A 20,437-nucleotide genomic window follows, 5' to 3' on the forward strand; every position below is an offset into this window, starting at 1 on the left:
AACAGCTGTACAGAAAGACTCATGTGAAGGACAAATTACAGAGGAGGAACTTCTTGATGATTTTTTATTAAAGCCTTTAAGTCTTACTACATTTGCACACACTGTATATAGATGTATCTATTGTGTTATTGACTGTACGTTTGTTTATCCCATGTGCAACTCTGTGTTGTTGGGGTCACACTGCTTTGCTTGATCTTGGCCAGGTCGCAGTTGTAAATGAGAACTTGTCTACCTGGTTAAATAAAGGTGAAATATATTTTAAAAAATTAACGTCCAGGAAAACTCCAGGGCTGGATGGCATACCAACCTTTTTTTTATATACTCAGAGGACCGTTATTAGCATGTTTAAACCACTCCTACGTAAATGGTAGATTATCAGACACTCAACAAAGTCTGATTTCATTATTAGCGAAACAGATTCCAAGTGGTAAATAAAGACCCAGTCCATCAAAAAAAAAAAAAAGAATGGAGGCCTCTTACACTTCACTGTTGTGATGCAAAAATTATAGCAAAATGCTTAGAGCATAGAATTTAAAAAAAGGTATTGTCGGATATTATTCATCCTAAATCAGACAGTTTTTTTTTTACATGGACGATATATTGGAGATAATATGTACTGGAAACAATAGAACACTATGAAATATCTGGGAAACCAGGCCTGGTATTCATAGCTGACTTTCAAAAAGGCCTTTGATAAAGTATGACTAGAGTTTATATATAAAAGCCTGGAATATTTCAATTTTGGAGAATTTCTTACAAAATGGGTTAAATACTCACCCTAAGTGTAAAATAGTCAATAATGGCTACTACTCAGAGAGTTGTAAACTGTCAAGAGGAGTAAAACAAGGTTGTCCACTATTGCCATATCTATTTATATTGCCATAGAAATTTTAGCTATTAAAATCAGATCAAACAATAATATTAAGGGATTTGAAATCCAGGGATTTGAAATCCAGGGCTTAAAAACAATGGTGTCATTGTACTCTGATCATTGTTTGGTTTTAAATCCACAATTAAGATCCCCCCACAGCCTTATTAAGAATCTAGATACTTTTTCTAAACTCTCTGGATTAAAACCAAATTATGATAAGTGTACTACTATATTACGTATTGGATCACAAAAAAAAAAAAACTTTTACATTACTGTGTAGTTTACCAATAAAATGGTCTGACGGGGATGTGGACATACTCGGTATTCAAATCCCGAAAGAAAGAAATGATCTCACTCCAATACATTTTTATAGAAAGGTAGCAAAAGTATAAGATGTTTTTTCCTTTCCATGGTAGCAACATGTCTATTTGTTGAAAAATCACCCTGATTAACTCTTCAGTCATATGACAGTATACCTATTTGTTTATATTTTATTTTTAAAATTATATAAGCAAAACATGTTTTGGATTTGGAATGTCAAACTGGACACAATTAAAAGGGCCTATTTATATAATGAATATGACAGAGGGCAGAAATGAATAAATATTAAAGCATTGGACCTCTCACTAAAGGCATCAGTCATACAAAAGTTATACTTAAATCCGAACTGGTTCTCTAGCAAATTAGTAAGAATGTCTCACCCCATGTTCAAGAATGGCCTTTGTCCTTTTATTAAGATTACAACCTCTCACTTTCGGTAATTTGAAAACAAAATCTCCCCAAAATATATATATTTTTAAACAAGCCATAGAAAGTTGGTTGCAATTTCAGTTTAATCCACCTGAAAAGACAGAGCAAATAATACAACAAATAGTGGTTAAACTCAAATATACAGTGGGGAGAACAAGTATTGGATACACTGCCGATTAAGCATGTTTTCATACTTACAAAGCATGAAGAGGTCTGTAATTTGTTATCATTATCACTTCAACTGTGAGAGACGGAATCTAAAACAAAAATCCAGAAAATCTTATCCGTAAGAAGCATCTCAAGGTCCTGTGGCGGCCTAACCAGCCTCCAGACCTGAACCAAATAGAAAATCTTTTGAGGGAGCTGAAAGTCCGTATTGCCCAACGACAGCCCCGAAACCTGAAGGATCTGGAGAAGGTATGTATGGAGGAGTGGGCCAAAATCCCTGCTGCAGTGTGTGCAAACCTGGTCAAGAACTACAGGAAACGTATGATCTCTGTAATTGCAAACACAGGTCTCTGTACCAAATATTAAGTTCTGCTTTTGATGTATCAAATACTTATGTCATGCAATAAAATGCAAATTAATTACTTAAAAATCATACAATGTGATTTTCTGAATTTTTGTTTAAGATTCCGTCTCTCACAGTTGAAGTGTACCTATGATAAAAATTAGACCTCTACATGCTTTGTAAGTAGGAAAACCTGCAAAATCGTCAGTGTATCAAATACTTATTCTCCCCACTGTTCTAATTGATTAAAAAATGTATATTTTTCGATAACGTTTAAAAAAGTTATATTTGTAAAATATATCATAAATAGGACTGGTGGAGTCATGTAGGGGTGGCAGGTAGCCTAGTGGTTAGATCGTTGGACTAGTAACCGAAAGGTTGCAAGATCGAATCCCCAAGCTGAACAAGGCAGCCCTTGAATAAGGTAGTTAAACCCACTGTTCCTATGCCTTTATTGTAAATAAGAATTTGTTCTTAACTGACTTGCCTAGTTAAATAAAAGGTAAAATAATATGTCACAAATGCAGCAAACACAAATATATGGAAATGTCTGCTCTACCCGAAATTACAACCAACTAATTGCAGCATTACCGTAAAAATAGTAAAAGGCAAGTGGAAGGGGGAACAAGTAAGGAACTTGTCTGTCGGCCCTGCATTAAAAGACCAAAATTGGTCAAAGAAAATAATGATAAATAAAAAATGTAAACCAGTTTGGGAAGAGATTTTCCATGTACCGATTCCATGGCACATGATTTATGAATTGACATTCAAAACAAAGCCTGATTTAAATTATACAAAATTCTTGCAACCAATAGAATATTATTTATATGGGGGACCTTCCCATCTCTGCAGATTTTGCTGTGAAGAGGTAGTCATTAGATACTTTTTTTGGTACTGTCCATATGAAGCTCGTTTTTGGTCACAGGTCCATGAATGGCTGAAGAATTGCAACATTTACCTGGAACTAACTCTGCAGATAGCAATACTAGGTTTTTGAAAAGTCAGTCAATCGATCAAAAATATGTATGCAAAAACTTCTTTAATTAACAATCTGCAGAAACTATGAGAATAGAAAGGTTCAGAACATTTGTGAAGCATCACAGCGCTGTTGAAAAATATATGGAAAATATTAATCCAATATGGATGGTGTTAATTAACCTCTTAAGGTTTAGCCCCTTTAAAAAAAAAAATGTTCCCCTAAAATGTCATACCCAAATCTAACTGCCTGTAGCTCAGGTCCTGAAGCAAGAATATGCATATTCTTGGTACCATTTGAAAGGAAACACATTGAAGTTTGTGGAAATGTTTAAGTAATGTAGGAGAATAACACATTAGATCTGGTAAAAGATAGTACAAAAAAAACCAAAGACAACATTTTATTTTGTACCATCATCTTTGAAATGCAAGAGAAAGGCCATCATGTATTATTCCAGCCCAGCGGGACAGGTACAGGATGACAACTGCCCGAGTTACACCAGGAACGCACAATCCCTCCATCAGTGCTCAGACTGTCCGGAATAAGAAAGCACATTTCTTTGTCCATTAAAATAAAATAGATCAGAAATACAGTGTAGACATTGTTAATGTTGTAAATGACTAGTGTAGCTGGAAATGGCGGATTTTTAATGGAATATCTACATAGGCGTACAGAGGCCCATTATCAGCAACCATCACTCCTGTGCTCCAATGGCACGTTGTATTAGCTAATCCAAGTTTACCATTTTAAAAGGCTAATTGATCATTAGAAAACCCTTTTGCAATTATGTTAGAACAGCTGAAAACTGTTCTCCTCATTAAAGAAGCAATAAAACTGTCCTTCTTTAGACTAGTTGAGTATCTGGAGCATCAGCATTTGTGGGTTCGATTACAGGCTCAAAATGGCCAGAAACCAAGACATTTCTGAGAATTGAAGTCTATTCCATGCGAGAAATTGAAAGAAAGAAACTGAAGATCTCGTACAACGCTGTAAACTATTCCCTTCACAGAGCACAGAGCAGCGCAAACTGCACACAGTAACATTGATGGAAGCTACAATCTAGCTGCCATATTAAAGCTGATCTACCCCCTAAAAAAAAAAGAGCTCTCTCCATTCTGTCCGTCCATCCACCCGTGAAGACAAACAGGCAGGCAGGCAGACACCCTCAAACCCACACAAGTTGTGCTGTACTGATGCTACATCAAATCAAGGACAGGGACAGTCGGCTTTTGTCCCAGAGAACAGAACAACCTCATCGGGAGAAAGACGAACAGAATAGTCACAAAGACCAAGGGAGAAAAAATAAAGAGAAGAACACAGCGCCAAGTGAAGGATGTCATGGTTACACTAACCTGCCTAGCGTCTTATTAAATGGACCTCGTTCTTTTAAATAGAAAAATACACAAACTTGTCTTTTCAAGCAAGAAGTCTTTGTGCGACTGTCCCTACTCGAGTCACATCTGAGGTCTGAGGTGTTCCTCTCAATGGTGTCCCTGAATGTCAGAAAGTTGTGATGACTAGCTATATTCTTTCATAAATGCTTTCATTTCTTTCTAGGGGAAAACCAGGAAGTATTCCAATAGTGGGGGCTAGGCGCTTTGTTCTGGTCAGGTCAATGTTGAAGCTCAAGCCCTCTAAACCAATGTCACCTCCACAACCATCATGTTGCTTAGCAACTGTTGAGGTAATTCTAAGGCAAGGGACAAATTACACAGTGTGTGTGTGTGTGTGGTGTGTTGGAAGCCCCCTCTGTCTACATATGGAGGATAGTGGAGAGACATTCATTATTACATGTACATAAATGGAGTATGTTTGCCGAGCCCTAGAATCTAGTATCCAAATTTATGATCCATGTGCATAACTCGAAAGCACATCTCCCTTGGACATCAATGTGTGTGTGCGAGTGTGTGTCACTTACAAAGGCAGAGGGCACATAGAGGACTCCCAGTTCGTATGACCGGACCATCACCTGCGTGTTGTTCTTCTCCAGAGCCCCCCACGCTGCTTTGGACAAGTTGGCACTGGGGAAAGGAGAACACACATAATATTGAAAGTAGATTGGAAAATATGACGACAACTACGACATACATGCATCCCCCCCCCCACGTCGCACAAAATGATTAGTTGACGTAGTCCCGACGTATTGAAAGGTCAGCGGGTCGTCTTCACATACAACACATTGGCTAATTGACACCAGAAGTAAAATGTCCCCTTAATGGGAAACCCTGTTGCGATTACGTCACCAAAGCCAAGTATTGACGCAAATCTACTGTAGAAATGTACTCAACTCAGATGAATAGTATTCATCTGGTCACACTTTCTGTGGTTAAGAAGATACAGTATCACTGTGGTTCTAGGGACTTTGGATAATACATGATAATATGTTACTAAATTGCAACACCCACATCAGATCATAAAGAAAAGAGCCTCCATATGCTTTATTGACAGTGGTGTACAGTGCATTCGGAAAGTATTCAGACCCCTTGACTTTTCCCACATTTTGTTACATTTCAGATTTATTCTAAAATGGATTAAATAAACATTTCCTCAATCTACACACAATACCCCATAATGACAAAGTGAAAACAAGTTTACACATTTTTACAAAAGTATTAAAAAAAAGTGAAAAAAACTTAAATACCTTATTTACATAAGTATTCAGACCCTTTGCTATGGTGTATCCTGTTTCCATTGATCATCCTAGAGATGTTTCTATAACTTGGAGTCCACCCGTAATAAATTCAATTGATTGAAAAGGTACACATAGAAGATGAGAAGGCTATTCACTAATTCTATGGTGAGAAGACTAGGTGTCTATGCCGCTTAACAGGACACTATCATCTGATGTGTCTGAAGTATGATTCTGTATACACATGGTCTAATCAAGACTTCCTACCAAAGAGCAGTAACCTCGATTAAGAATTTTTAGGACCGATTAAAATGTAGCATAGTGAAAACTAAGTGTTTATTTTCTTTCTTCCTGGACTGGTGGAATGTCTGCTACCAAATATTTTTTATACATGTTTACCAATGATTGTGCATCTCTCCCTTTGAAAGGCTTCCCGAGGCAGGCCTTAGGAGAGAAGTTATTGAGACTGTGTACTATACTGTATAAAGGTACCCAGATGCCGCTGTTAAGGGAGCTCCCAAATTAAATAAGGCCTGGCCATTTATTTTGTTTTTACCCTACACACTCCAACACACACACACAACCCACCTATTATTGAATATTTGTTAGTGGTGTTAATACTGTGTTTTATTTATTGTGTGGAGTCTTTTGATTTTGGGTTTTAGTGGATTTTTACCAGGTTAGAAAGGATGCCCCTTAAAGGGCACACAAATAAAACAATTTTGAAGTATCTATTGTCCGAGATTTGGTTGCACACGTGAATTCTCTTGATAAGAAATGTCTAAATAATGTCTGAGGTTTTCATCAAAGATCTCTGTATTTTGCTCCGTTCATCTTTCCCTCGATCCTGACTAGTCTCTCAGTCTCTGCCACTGAAAAACATCCTCACAGCTTGATGCTGCCGCCACCATGCTTCATCGTAGGGATAGTACCAGGTTTCCTCCAGACATGACGCTTGACATTCAGGCCAAGGAGTTCAATCTTGGTTTCACCAGACCAGAGAATGTTGTTTCTCATGTTCTGAGAGTCTTTAGGTGCCTTTTGGCAAACTCCAAGCGGGCTGTCATGTGCATTTTACTGAGGAGTGGATTCCGTCTGGCCACTCTACCATAAATGCCTGATCGGTGGAATGGTGCGGAGATGGTTGTCCTTCAGAAAGGTTCTCCCATCTCCACAGGGATGTGTGTAGATTTGATGAGAGGAAAAAAACAATTTAAATCAATTTTAGTATAAGGCTGTAATGTAACAAAATGTGGAAAAAGTCATGGGGTCTGAATACTTTCCAAATGCACTGTATATGCAACTTTTAGAAAGCTCAAATTCTGAGCTAGCCATTAAAGTATGGTCCACAGATCTAAGAGAATCTTAACAAGCCTTTTAAAAAGGTGCAATATTCTGAAATTGCACCGCCATTTCCTGGTTCCTAAAATTCTAAAAGTTCAGTTTATGTGACAAAACAAGTGTAGATAATCATTGTACCATCTAACCAGCTGTGAAATATATTTTCAATAATCAAAAATTGTATTTTCAGCTGTTTGAAGCTGGTGTACAAAACCTAGAGTAAGATGCAAAAACTAAACTTAAGAACGGGAAGCATAGACACAACGCACATTGAACATATTAGAGGTCGACCGATTAATCGGAACGGCCAATTAATTAGGGCCGATTTCAAGTTTTCATAACAATCAAATTTTTAGACACCGATTTTGCCTATTTAAGAAAAATCTATTTAACAAGGCAAGTCAGTTAAGAACACATTCTTATTTTCAATGACGGCCTAGGAAAGGTGGGTTAACTGCCTCGTTCAGGGGCAGAACGACAGATTTTCACCTTGTCAGCTCGGGGGATTCAATCTTGCAACCTTACAGTTAACTAGTCCAACGCTCTAACCACCTGCCTCTCATTGCACTCCACGAGGAGACTGCCTGTTACGTGAATGCAGTAAGCCAAGGTAAGTTGCTAGCTAGCATTAAACTTACCTTATAAAAAACAATCAATCAATCATAATCACTAGTTAACTACACATTATTGATGATATTACTAGTTTATCTAGCGTGTCCTGTGTTGCATATAACCATGTGAACATCAATGCCTTTCTTAAAATCAATACACAGAAGCTATACTGTTACACTGGCAATACTAAAGTGCCTATAAGAACATTCAATAGTCAAAGGTATATGAAATACAAATGGTATAGAGAGAAATAGTCCTACAATTCCTATAATAAGTACAACCTAGGAACCACCAGCTTTCATATGTTCTCATGTTCTGAGCAAGGAACTTAAACGTTAGCCTTTTTACATGGCACATATTGCACTTTTACTTTCTTCTCCAACACTTTGTTTTTGCATTATTTATTTTAAACCAAATTGGAAAGGTTTCATTATTTATGAGGCTAAATTGAATTTAATTGATGTATTATATTAAGTTAAAATAAGTGATCATTCAGTATTGTTGTAATTGTCATTGTGTGGCACATCAAGAAACTGATTAAACAGCATGATCAATACACAGGTGCACCTTGTGCTGGCGACAATAAAAGGCCACTCTTAATAATTAAATGTGCAGTTTTGTCACACAACACAATGTCGTCACATATTAGAAATTGGCATGCTGACCGCAGGAATGTCCACCAGAGCTGTTGCCAGAGAATTTAATGTTCATTTCTTTACTATAAGCTGCCTCTCTAACGCTGTTTTAGAGCATTTGGCAGTACGCCCAACTAGCCACACAACCGCAGACCACCTGTAACAACACCAGCCCAGGAACTCCACTTCCGGTGTCTTCACCTGCGGGATAGTCTGAGACCAGCCACCCGGCCAGCTGATGAAACTGAGGAGTATTTCTGTCTGCAATAAAGCCCTTTAGTGGGAAAAAAAACTAATTTTGATTGGCTGGGCCAGTCTCCCAAGTGGGTGGGCCTATGCCCTCCCACATGACTGCCCCTGCCCAGTCATGTGAAATCCATAGCTTAGGGCCTAATTATTTATTTCAATTGACTGATTTCCTTATATCAAATCACAATTTATTGGTCACATACACATATTTAACAGATGTTATTGCGGGTGTAGAGAAATGCTTGTGTTCCTAGCTCCAACAGTGCAGTAATATCTAACAGTTCACAACAATACGCACTAATCTAAAAGTAAAATAATGGAATTAACAAATATATAATAAATAAACATTAGCAATGTCGGAGAGGCATTGACTAAAATACAGTATATTAGAATACAGTATATAAATATGAGATGAGTAAAACAGTATGTAAACATTATTAAAGTGACTAGTGTTACATTATTAAAGTGGCCAGTGATTACAGGTCTATGTATATACGGCAGCAGCTTCTAACGTGCAGGGTTACCTAACCGGGTGGAAGCCGCTGTTGCACCTCTTCAGCACACTGTGTGGGTGGGATCATTGATGTGTTCGCAGGGGAACTTGAAGCTTTCCACCTCCTCCACTGCAGTAGTGTCGATGAGAATAGGGGCCTGCTCCCTCTGCGGTTTCTTGAAGTCCACGATGAGCTCCTTTGTTTTGACGACATTGAGCGAGAAGTAATTCTCCCAGGGCCCTCACCTCCTCCCTGTAGGCTCTCGTGTCATTGTTGATAATCATGCCTACTAATGTTGTGCCATCTGCAAACTTGATGATTGAGTTGGAGGCGTGCGTGGCCACGCAGTCATGGGTGAACAGGGAATACAGGAGGGGGCTGAGCATGCACCCTTGTGGGGGCCCTGGTTTGAGGAGCAACGAAGTGGAGGTGTTGTTTTCTACATTCCCAACCTGTCAGGAGGTCCAGGACCCAGTTGCACAGGGCAGGGTTCAGACCCAGGGCCCCACGCTTAATGATGAGCTTGGAGGGTACTATGGTGTTGAATGCTGAGCTATAGTCAATGAACTGCATTCTTACACATTCCTCTTGTCCAGATAGGGCGGTGTGCAGTGCGATGGCTATTGCATCGTCTGTGGATCTATTGCAGCGGTAAGCAAATTGAAGTGGGTCTAGGGTGTTAGGTCAGGTAGAGGTGACATGATCCTTAACTAGCCTCAAAGCACTTCATGATGACAGAAGTGAGTGCTACGGGGCAATAGTCATTTCGTTCAGTTTCCTTTGCTTTCTTAGGTAAAGGAACAATGGTGGACATCTTGAGGCAAGTGGGGACAGCAGACTGGGATAGAGGGGATGAATATGTCCTTAAAACACTCCAGCCAACTGGTCTGCGAATGCTCTGAGGACGCGGCTAGGGATGCCGTCTGGGCCGGCAGCCTTGCGAGGGTTAACACGTTTAAATGTCTTACTCACGTTGGTCACAGAGAAGGAGAGCCCACAGTCCTTGGGAGCGGGCCACGTCGGTGGCACAATGTTATCCTCAAAGCGGGCGAAGAAGTTGTTCAGCTTGTTCGGGAGCAAGGCATCGGCCACGTGGCTTGTTTTCCCTTTGTAATCCATGATTAGACCCTGCCACATATGTCTCATGTCTGAGCCCTTGAATTGTGACTCCACTTTGTCTCATTTTGAATGGTGGACATCTTGAAGCAAGTGGAGACAGCAGACGTGGATAGGGAGAGATTGAATATGTCCGTAAACATTCCAGGCAGCTTGACTGTTCATCATCTGAGGACGCGGCTAGGGATGCCATCCGGGTGTCGGTGGCACTGTGTTATCCTCAAAGCGGGCGAAGGTGTTTAGCTTGTCCGGAAGCAAGACGTCGGTGTCCATGACGTGGCTGGTTTTCCCCTTGTAGTCCGTGATTGTCTGTAGACCCTGCTACATACGTCTTGTGTCTGAGCCGTTGTCTCTGTACAGACATTTTGCGCGAATGCTGCCCTCTATCCACATATACGGTGACTGATGAACCCCGTCCCCGTATCTGTGTATTCGTCGATGTTATTCTCAGAGGCTACCCGGAACATATCCCAGTACGCGTGATCAAAACAATCTTGAAGCATGGATTCCGATTGGTCAGACCAATGTGGAGTAGACCTTAGCACAGGTACTTTGTTTGAGTTACTGCCTATAGGAACGGAGGAGTCATGATCAGATTTGCCGAAGGGAGGGCCTTATAGGCATTTTGAAAAGTTGAGTAGCAGTGATCCAATGTTCTCATAGCGCGAGTACAACAGTCAATGTGTTGGTAGAACTTCGGTAGCGTTTTTCTCAGATTTGCCTTGTTAAAATACCCAGCTACAACAAATGCCACAATAACCCGTGGTTTCCAGTTTGCATGAAGTCCAATGTAGTTCTTTGAGGGCTGTAGTGGTATCGGCTTGAGGGGGAATATACACGACTGTGACTATAACCGAAGAGAATTCTCTTGGGAGGTAATATGATCGGCATTTGATTGTGAGGTATTCTAGGTCGGGTGGACAAAAGGACTAGAGTTTCTGTATGTTATCACAATCACACCATGAGTAGTTAATCATGAAACTGTAACTCTGTAAAATAGTTGCAATTTTAGCATGTTGCATTTATATTTTTGTTTAGTATATTATTTAAAATCATGTTTGAGATAAATCCAACATTTTCTAATTGATCAAGTATCCCTTGTGTCAAACTGACAGGGCTGACGATAACAGGGTTGAGGTTTTAGGTGAAGCCCGGCCATTAGTCCTCATATGCTGAATAGCATGTGACCGCATGGTGTTCATAAAAATGGTAATTATACATATGTTCCACACATATGTTCCACACATAATGAAAGTGTAATCAAATGAGAGTTATCCAAACAGGGTTGACGTGTTAAGCTCAACCACCTCAGCCAAAGATGATAAAACAACTATAAATAGAGAGAAGTTACTTCCATTCCCACCATGCTGTTCAGATGACCCAAATGTTGTCATCTGCTGTGAATCATTTAACTGATTATTATAATGGGTAAATTGTTTGCATAAAAGGGTTGGCCTTAAAATGAGGGACAGACGTAAATGCTTTACTAATAAGAAAAATTTCAATAAAAACCTTCAGAAATGACTGTCAAAGGAGCAAAATAACAATGATGGTGAAACTTTGATACATTTTTGTATTAAGTTTGTAGGAAAATGTATTTAATTCTCCATGTGATTTATATTAAAGTACACTTCATTTAATATAACAAGCTTTTAAATTTAAATATTGATGGATAATTTCTACTTAAATTATCAAAAGGGACGCAAAAGGCACCCATTTCGTGGAACGTCCCACAAAGCAAAAATGGGTGTAACATTAAGCTTCACTACTTGCTATCAGTAGTATTTAGATTAACAATTTTCTTACATTAAGTTATAAATATTGAAAATATATTTTTTCTGACTTGGCTAATTTGTCAACATTTTGTTGAACATAATATATTCTATGTGCATATCAAAGATCCAGAGTGGAATCTCTGCTACATTTAGATTTATAATCCAATTTGTAAGAATTACTCACAGAGTGAATGTGAAAATTGGTCACCCTCGGTTGGTGATTTGCATGCTCTGCATGGCCGTACAGCATTTACTGCGATGCTGCCTCCGCAGAAGTCAGAGCATTCAGACTTCTTGCGCTTATATTTTCTATATTCATGTTTATATTTTTATATATAATTTTTTAAAGAAAATTGTCATTGAAATCAAAATACTAGTCATATTAAAAGAGGAAGCGGTAAAGCTTCGTGGAGTCTTAAAGGAGGCCTGGGTACAGCCAAAAGGTTACAAATGCTACAACTTCAAATCATTATTTCTCAATTATGCTCAAAGATACAAATGTCAAATATATGTCAACAATCCTTCCCCCAGAGAACCTTTCTATGGATTAAATGTTGTGAAAATCCCTAAAATCATTGTCATTTTTGTTCTACTTTCGTGAGGAATCACAGAGTAAGGTTACCATTTAGCTGCTAGGCAACCAGGTCTAAAATGACAGGGAACTATGGCCTATAGCGATAAGGTACCACAGACCTATGGTGGGTAAATATACAGGCTTGTTTGTAATGGTGCTATCAGTACATGGGGAGTTAAGTGCAGATAGCAGAGTACATAAACAGACCACTCCTCTCTAGACTGCTAGATTCTATTGGCAGATCTGAGAGGGAGAGGAGTTTTTCAGGAGGATCAGAGCGGTGTGATCATAAATAACTGACGAATAAAAACAGAGTGAGCGAGTGGTGGTGCTGATCATGAAGTAAAAAAAACAAAACATGATGAGGTGTTGACGTTAGCCATTTTCCTTCAAGTTGTTTCCTGCCTTTTCATAGTGAAAACATCAGGGTCATCCCCAAAACACCAACAGCCCTTTGGGGAAACAATGCTCTTAACTGGGCATCCGTTTAAAGAGTGTGTGTGTGTGTCTGGTTAAACAATAGCACCGTGACTAAGACACAAGTTGTTCCCCGTTCAGCTGGTAAGGGGTGTTCCTAGGCAACTGCCTGTCTTGAGTTTGAAGTCATATTGTGGACTCTTGAGACGTTTCACGTGCAAAAGCAGGCCTCTAACCTTGTGACAAGGAACCAGGCTAGTTGTGTGAAGTCTGGCGAAGCCCTCATGTAGGTCTTGATGTGTGGCATGGCGTGACTCCTCCCCGTCGTCTCAGCTTGCCAGCGACTAGACACACAAAAAAAACTAAGTACATAATTTGCTGTGGGTAGAAGTATACCGTGACTTATTCCACATTTTGTTGAGTTAAAGCCTAAATTCAAAATGGATTAAATAAATACAAATCTCACCCATCTACACACAATAACCCATAATGACAAAGTAAAAACATGTTTCTAGAAATGTATCCTAATTTATTGAGAATGAAACAGAAATATCAAATGTACATAAGTATACACACACCCGAGTCAATACTTTGTACAAGCACCTTCAGCAGTGATTACAGCTGTGAGTCTTTCTGGGTAAGTCTCGAAGAGCTTTCCAGAACTGGAATGTGCAACATTTGCCCATTATTACTTTCAAAAGTCTTCAAGCTCTGTGAAATTGGTTGTTGATCATTGCGAGACAACCATTTTCAGGTCTTGTCATAGATTTTAAAGTAAATTTAAGTCAAAACTGTAACTAGGCCAATCATGAACATTCACTGTCTTCTTGGTAAGCAAATCAGTGTAGATTTGGCCTTGTGTTTTTGATTACTGTCGTGCGGAAAGGTGAATTCATCTCCCAGTGTCTGGTAGAAAGCAGACAACTGTCACGCCTTGGTCTTAGTATTTTGTGTTTTCTTTAATTATTTGTTCAGGCCAGGGTGTGACATGGGTTTATGTTGTTGTATTTCGTATTGGGGTTTTGTAGTTATTGGGATTGCGGCTGAGTAGGGGTGTTGCATAGGCTTGGCTGCCTGAGGCGGTTCTCAATCAGAGTCAGGTGATTCTCGTTGTCTCTGATTGGGAACCGTATTTAGGTAGCCTGGGTTTCACTTTGTATTTCGTGGGTGATTGTTCCTGTCTCTGTGTAGTTTCACCAGATAGGCTGTAATAGGTTTCACGTTCCGTTTGTTGTTTTTGTATATGCATAAGTTATTTAGTGTATCGCGATCCATTAAAGATCATGAGTAACAACCACGCTGCATTTCAGTCCGACTCTCTTTCAACAAACGAAGAACGCCGTTACAACAACCATGTTTTCCTCTAAACTTTTGCCATTTAGTTTCTTTTTTATCCTGAAAACCTCCCCAGTTCTCAACAATTACAAACATACCCATAACATGATGCAGCCACCACTACGCTTGAAAATATGGAGAGTGGTACTCCGTAACGTGTTGTATGGGATATGCCTCAAACATAACACTTTGTTATGACAAATATTTTTGAAGTATGACTTTAGTGCCTTGTTGCAAAACGGATGCATTTAAAAAATATATTTTTATTCTGCACAGGCTTTTTTTCCTTTTCACTCTCAATTAGGTTAGTATTGTGGAGTACAATGTGGGGTAACATTGTAGTTACCCCACAACACTAACCTCCCATACTCAGTTCTCCTATCACAGCCTTTAAAGTGTTTTAAAGTCCCCATTATTGGCCTCATGGTGAAATCCCTGAGCGGTTTCCTTCCTCTCTCAACTGAGTTAGGAAGGATGCCTGTCTTTGTAGTGACTGGGTATATTGACACACCATCCAAAGTGTAATTAAGAACTTCACCATGCTCAAAGGGATATTCAAAGTCTGCTATTTCAAAATGGATTGGAAAACCTTCCTGGTCTTTGTGGTTGAATCTGTGTTTGAAATTCCCAGCTCAACTGAGGGCCCTTTCAGATAATTGTAGATGTAGTTATTAAAAAATCATGTTTAACACTATTATTGCACACAGAGTGAGTCCATGCGATTGATTATGTGACTTGTTAAACACATTTTTACTGATGAAATTATTTAAGCTTGCCATAACAAAGGGGTTGAATATTTAGAGACAACTCAGCTTTAGACATTATTTATTTATATAAAATCGGGAAACATTTCTAAAAACATAACTATTGGGTAATTTCATCTCTTAATTCAGGCTGTAAAACAACAAAATGTGGAAAAAGTCCAGGGGTGTGAATACTTTCTGAACACGCTGTAGTATCAGCTTACACCAGGGTCAACTCGCTCAAAAAACGTCTTATTTTTTGGCCGGCTAAAACCATAATTGACAATTGTCAACATGGTCAAACAGTATCGCTAAATTAAAGTGCATTGATTCCTGCCATGAAAGTGCCTGCTCTGGCCATGACAGTGCCCGTTTCGCCGGGGCTGGCTGCGCTGATGAGCGAGCAAACATTTGTGCAAACATTTCAAAATGCAGTAGTGGGAAAAATACCATTTTGAAAATAAGTAGGCTGCTGTTAATTGAAATGAGGATGGTCTTAGTTTTCCGGGGGCATGACATTTATTTAAACTCTCAATATTGAGTGATTGACACAGTTTTAAAAACAACGTTTACGGTATGTCTGAGATGCTGGGTCTGCCGTGTCTTTGTGAGACACAGAGTAGGTGAACGGATTATCTCTGCACATGTGGTTCCCACCGTGAAGCATGGAGGTGGTGGTGTAATGGTGCTTTGCTGGTGACACTGTCAGTGATTTATTTAGAATTTAAGGCACACTTAACCAGCCTGGCTACCGCAGCATTCTGATACGATACTCCATCTGGTTTGCGATTAGTGGGACTATCATTTGTTTGTCAACAGGACCCGAAATACACCTCCAGGCTGTGTAAGGGCTATTTGACCAAGAAGGAGAGTGATGGTGCTGCATCAGATGACCTGGCCTCCACAATCGCCCGACCTCAACCCAATTGAGATGGTTTGGAATGAGTTGGACCGCAGAGTGAAGGAAAAGCAGGCAAGTAATGTGCAGCATAAGCATTCCTCATGAATCTGGTTTGAAAGAATGGCAAGAGTGTGCAATGCTGTCATCAAGGCAAAGGGTGGCTACTTTTTTGGGTTACTACATGATTCCATGTGTGTTATTTCATAGTTTGATGAATTGTAGAAAAATAGTCAAAATAATGAAAAACCCTTGAATGAGTAGGTCTGTCCAAACATTTGACTGGTACTGTACATCCGGTGAAACATCTGGCTCCTTGTTCTATCTGTGGTAATAGTATTGGGCAGAGTAGAGGAGTTTGACTTACTGGAAGTAGCTGTGGAGCCAGATTTGTTTCTGGGCAGTCTGGATGCTGTAGGGTAGAGAGCCACCGGCTGGAACGACAATTACACTGTTAGTTCAGTGTAACCTTCGTAACAATGTCATAGAGCTTTCAGAATAACATCAGAAATCTTCCATGATGCTGTCAAGCACTACAATACTACATTAAAGCCTTCGTGAAACCTTCATATAGCATTCATAACAATGTCATAAGACCACAATCCTGTCTGCACCTGGTTTCTGATAACTACAGTAATGCTTACTCACAACACCACTGTAAGCTTGGACTTTGAGACAAGAGGAGAGGAACAGGAGAAAGTGAGTCAGTGTTGCCAGGCCGGAATGTGGCTGAATCTTTACCTGGATACCCCTCCAGACTGGTCCTCACATCGTCCACTGACGGGTAGATCTGCGGAAGATGGAACACATGTTGACACACCATGTATCAAATACCTGGCTGGGGAACACACATGTAAATCAAAATGAGACCACAACCTCCTCATCCACCAGGAAAGCAGCCATGTTTTGAGCTTCACTAATGAGCACCCGACATAGAGCAGACTGTATGACCAGATGAATACAGCCTGTTGGGGGGGGGGGTCTCTCTTCACAACAAACCTCACAGTTAGAGACTGAGTCACACACACACACACACACACACACACACACACACACACACACACACACACACGAGCTTGCATTCCCACGCACGTACACACACTAGGGAATAAACAGGCAAGGTTGAGCTAGGTCTGTCTATCTAGGCCTATTCTTACACGGCCAAATGTCTCTGTCTATCCGTCTGTCAGAAACAGTCACAGGGGGTGAGATTCAGTGTGGAGCCATGACTTTCAGCTGACATTTGCTGAAAGATCCATAAGGAACACTAATCAATGGGACACAGTCCATCAAAGGGACAAATTGTCTAAAAATCCATAGGAAGACATTTTTATTGAACTGATGCAGGGAAGTGATATAACATAGTGCCCTCAGAAAGTATTCACACCACTTGACCTTACAAAGTGGGATTAAAATGGATTTGTCTTTTTTTTTCTACGACCTACACAAAACACTCTATAATTTCACACACACACACACACACACACACACACACACACACACACACACACACACACACACACACACACACACACATACACTTAGGTTGGAGTCATTAAAACTCGTTTTTCAACCACTCCACAAATTTCTTGTTGACAAACTATAGTTTTAGCAAGTAGGTTATGACATCTACTTTGCGCATGACACAAGTAATGTTTCCAACACTTGTTTACAGAGATTATTTCACTTACAATTCACTGTATCACAATTCCAGTGGATCAGAAGTTTACATAAACCAAGTTGACTGTGCCTTTAAACAGCTTGGAAAATTCCAGAAAATTATGACATGGCTTTAGAAGCTTCTGATAGGCTAATCAACATCATTTGAGTCAATTGGAGGTGTACATGTGGATGTATTTCAAGGCCAACCTTCACACTCAGTGCCACTTTGCTTGACATCATGGGAAAATCTATAGAACTCAGCCAAGACCTCAGAAACCAATTGTAGACCTCCACAAGTCTGGTTCATCCTTGAGAGCAATTTCCAAACGCCTGAAGGTACCGCGTTCATCTGTACAAACAATAGTACGCAAGTATAAACACCATGGGACCACGCAGCCGTCATATCGCTCAGGAAGGAGACGAGTTCTGTCTCCTAGAGATGAACATACTTTTGTGTGTAACGTGCGAATCAATCCCAGAACAACAGCAAAGGACCTTGTGAAGATGCTGGAGGAAACAGGTATCTATATCCACAGTAAAACTAGTCCTATAAATCGACATAACCTGAAAGGCCGCTCAGCAAGGAAGAAGCCACTTCTCCAAAACCACCATAAAAAAGCCAGACTACGGTTTGCAAATGCACATGGGGACAAAGATCATACTTTTTGGAGAAATGTCCTCTGGTCTGATGAAACAAAAATATAACTGTTTGGCCATAATGACCATCATTATGTTTGGAGGAAAAAAGGGGGAGGCTTGCAAGCCGAAGAACACCATCCCAACCGTGAAGCACGGACGGGTGCACTTCACAAAATAGATGGCATTGAAGGGAGGGAAATTATGTGGATAAATTGAAGCAACAAATGAGTCTTCCAAATGGACAATGACCCCAAGCATACTTCCAAAGTTGTGGCAAAATGGATTAAGGACAACAAAGTCAAGGTATTGGAGTGGCCATCACAAAGCCCTGACCTCAAACCCATAGAAAATTTGTGGGCAGAACTGAAAAAGCGTGTGAGAACAAGGAGACCTACAAACCTGGACTCAGTTACACCAGCTCTGTCAAGAGGAACGGGACAAAATTCACTTGTGGAAGGCTACCCGAAATGTTTGAACCAAGTTAAACAATTTAAAGGAAATGCTACCAAATACTAATTGAGTGTATGTAAACTTCTAACCCACTGGGAATGTGATGAAAGACAGAAAAGCTGAAGTAAATAATTCTTCACTATTATTCCGACATTTCACATTCTTAAAGTAAAATGGTGATCTTAACTGACCTAAAACAGGGAATTTTTACTAGGATTAAATGTCAGGAATTGTGAAAAACGGAGTTAAAATGTATTTGGTTATGGTGAATGTAAACTTCCAACCTCAACTGTGTGTGTGTGTGTGTGTGTGTGTGTGTGTATATATAGAGATAGTTGCCTCTCCCCTGTTGATGTTGAGACTGGTGTTTTGCGTGTACTATTTAATGAAGCTGCAAGTTGAGGACTTGTAAGGCGTATGTTTCTCAAACTAGGCACTAATGTACTTGTCCTCTTGCTCAGTTGTGCACCGTGGCCTCCCTCTCCCCTTTATATTCTAGTTGGAGCCAGTTTGCGCTGTTCCATGAAGGGAGTAGTACACAGCATTGTACGAGATCTTCAGGTTCTTAGAAATTTCTTGCATGGAATAGCCTTCATTTCTCAGAACAAGAATAGACGGACGAGTTTCAGAAGAACGTTCTTTGCTTCTAGCCATTTTGAGCGTGAAATCTGACCCACAAATACTGATGCTCCAGATGCTCAACTAGTCTAAAGGCCTGTTTTATTGCTGATTTAAAATCAGCACAACAGTTTACAGCTGTGCTAACATAATTGCAAAAGGGTTCTCTAATGATCAATTAGCATTTTAAACTGATAAACTTGGAACACAGGAGTGATGGTTGCTGATAATGGGCCTCTGTACATTTATGTAGATAGTCCATTCAAAACCAGCCGTTTATAGCTACAATAGTCATTTAAAACAATAAATGTCTACACTGTATTTCTGATCAATTGATGTTATTTTAAATGAACAAAAAAAGTGTTTTCCTTAGAAAACAAGGACATTTCTAAGTGATCCCAAACTCTTGAACAGTAGTGCATTGTCAGCAAACTTGACATGTGTTAATATTTGTATGAACATAAGATTCAACAACTTAGAAATAAACTGAAAAAGTTCCACAGAGATGTGACTAACAGAAATGGAATAATGTGTCCCCGTAACAGTCAGTATCTGGTGTGGCCACCAGCTGCATTAAGTACTGCAGTGCATCTCCACTTGTACCAGATTTGCCAGTTCTTGCTGTGAGATGTTACCCCACTCTGCCACCAAGGCACCTGCAATTTCCCAGACATTTCTTGTGGGAATTTTTATTTATTTATTTAACCTTTATTTAACCAGGAAGGGCTCATTGAGATTTGAAATCAATTTTTCAAGAGCATCATGGCCAAAATAGGCAGCACCAAGTCATTACAAAAATTACAGACAAACAACATAAAGACTACAATCTAGTAAAAACCATAGAATTCACAGGAGCATAACAAAATCAAAAACAGCTAATTAAAAAGGTCGACAGGTCAGGGAATCAGTCTCAAGATCATTCATCAGTGATTTAAAAATACCAAATCGGGACAAGTTCTTCCAGTTTAAAAGTATTTTGTAAGGCGTTCCAAGACGATGGCGCAGAGTACATAAAAGCCCTTTTACCAAATTCAGTTCGCACATTTGGAACAGTTAGCAGGATAAAGTCCAGCGAACGAAGAGAGTACTCACCACATTTCTGAACAATAAAAATTCCCAAATAAAAAAGGTAGTAAACCCAA

General features: G+C 39.6%; 1 protein-coding gene across 1 annotated transcript in view; it reads right to left on the reverse strand.

Moving 5' to 3' along the window:
• Window positions 1-20,437, reverse strand: part of tdp1 (tyrosyl-DNA phosphodiesterase 1) — a 59,081-nt gene that overhangs the window by 20,521 nt on the left and 18,123 nt on the right. The window contains exons 11-14 of the mRNA XM_035743439.2: window positions 16,668-16,716; window positions 16,294-16,360; window positions 13,187-13,294; window positions 5,027-5,129 (exon numbers count right to left, since the gene is read on the reverse strand). Coding sequence (XP_035599332.1) covers window positions 5,027-5,129; window positions 13,187-13,294; window positions 16,294-16,360; window positions 16,668-16,716 — 327 coding nt within the window. The remainder of the gene's footprint in view (window positions 1-5,026; window positions 5,130-13,186; window positions 13,295-16,293; window positions 16,361-16,667; window positions 16,717-20,437) is intronic.

This window comes from Oncorhynchus keta, chromosome 29 (assembly GCF_023373465.1).
Source record: "Oncorhynchus keta strain PuntledgeMale-10-30-2019 chromosome 29, Oket_V2, whole genome shotgun sequence".
Lineage (NCBI taxonomy): Eukaryota > Metazoa > Chordata > Actinopteri > Salmoniformes > Salmonidae > Oncorhynchus > Oncorhynchus keta.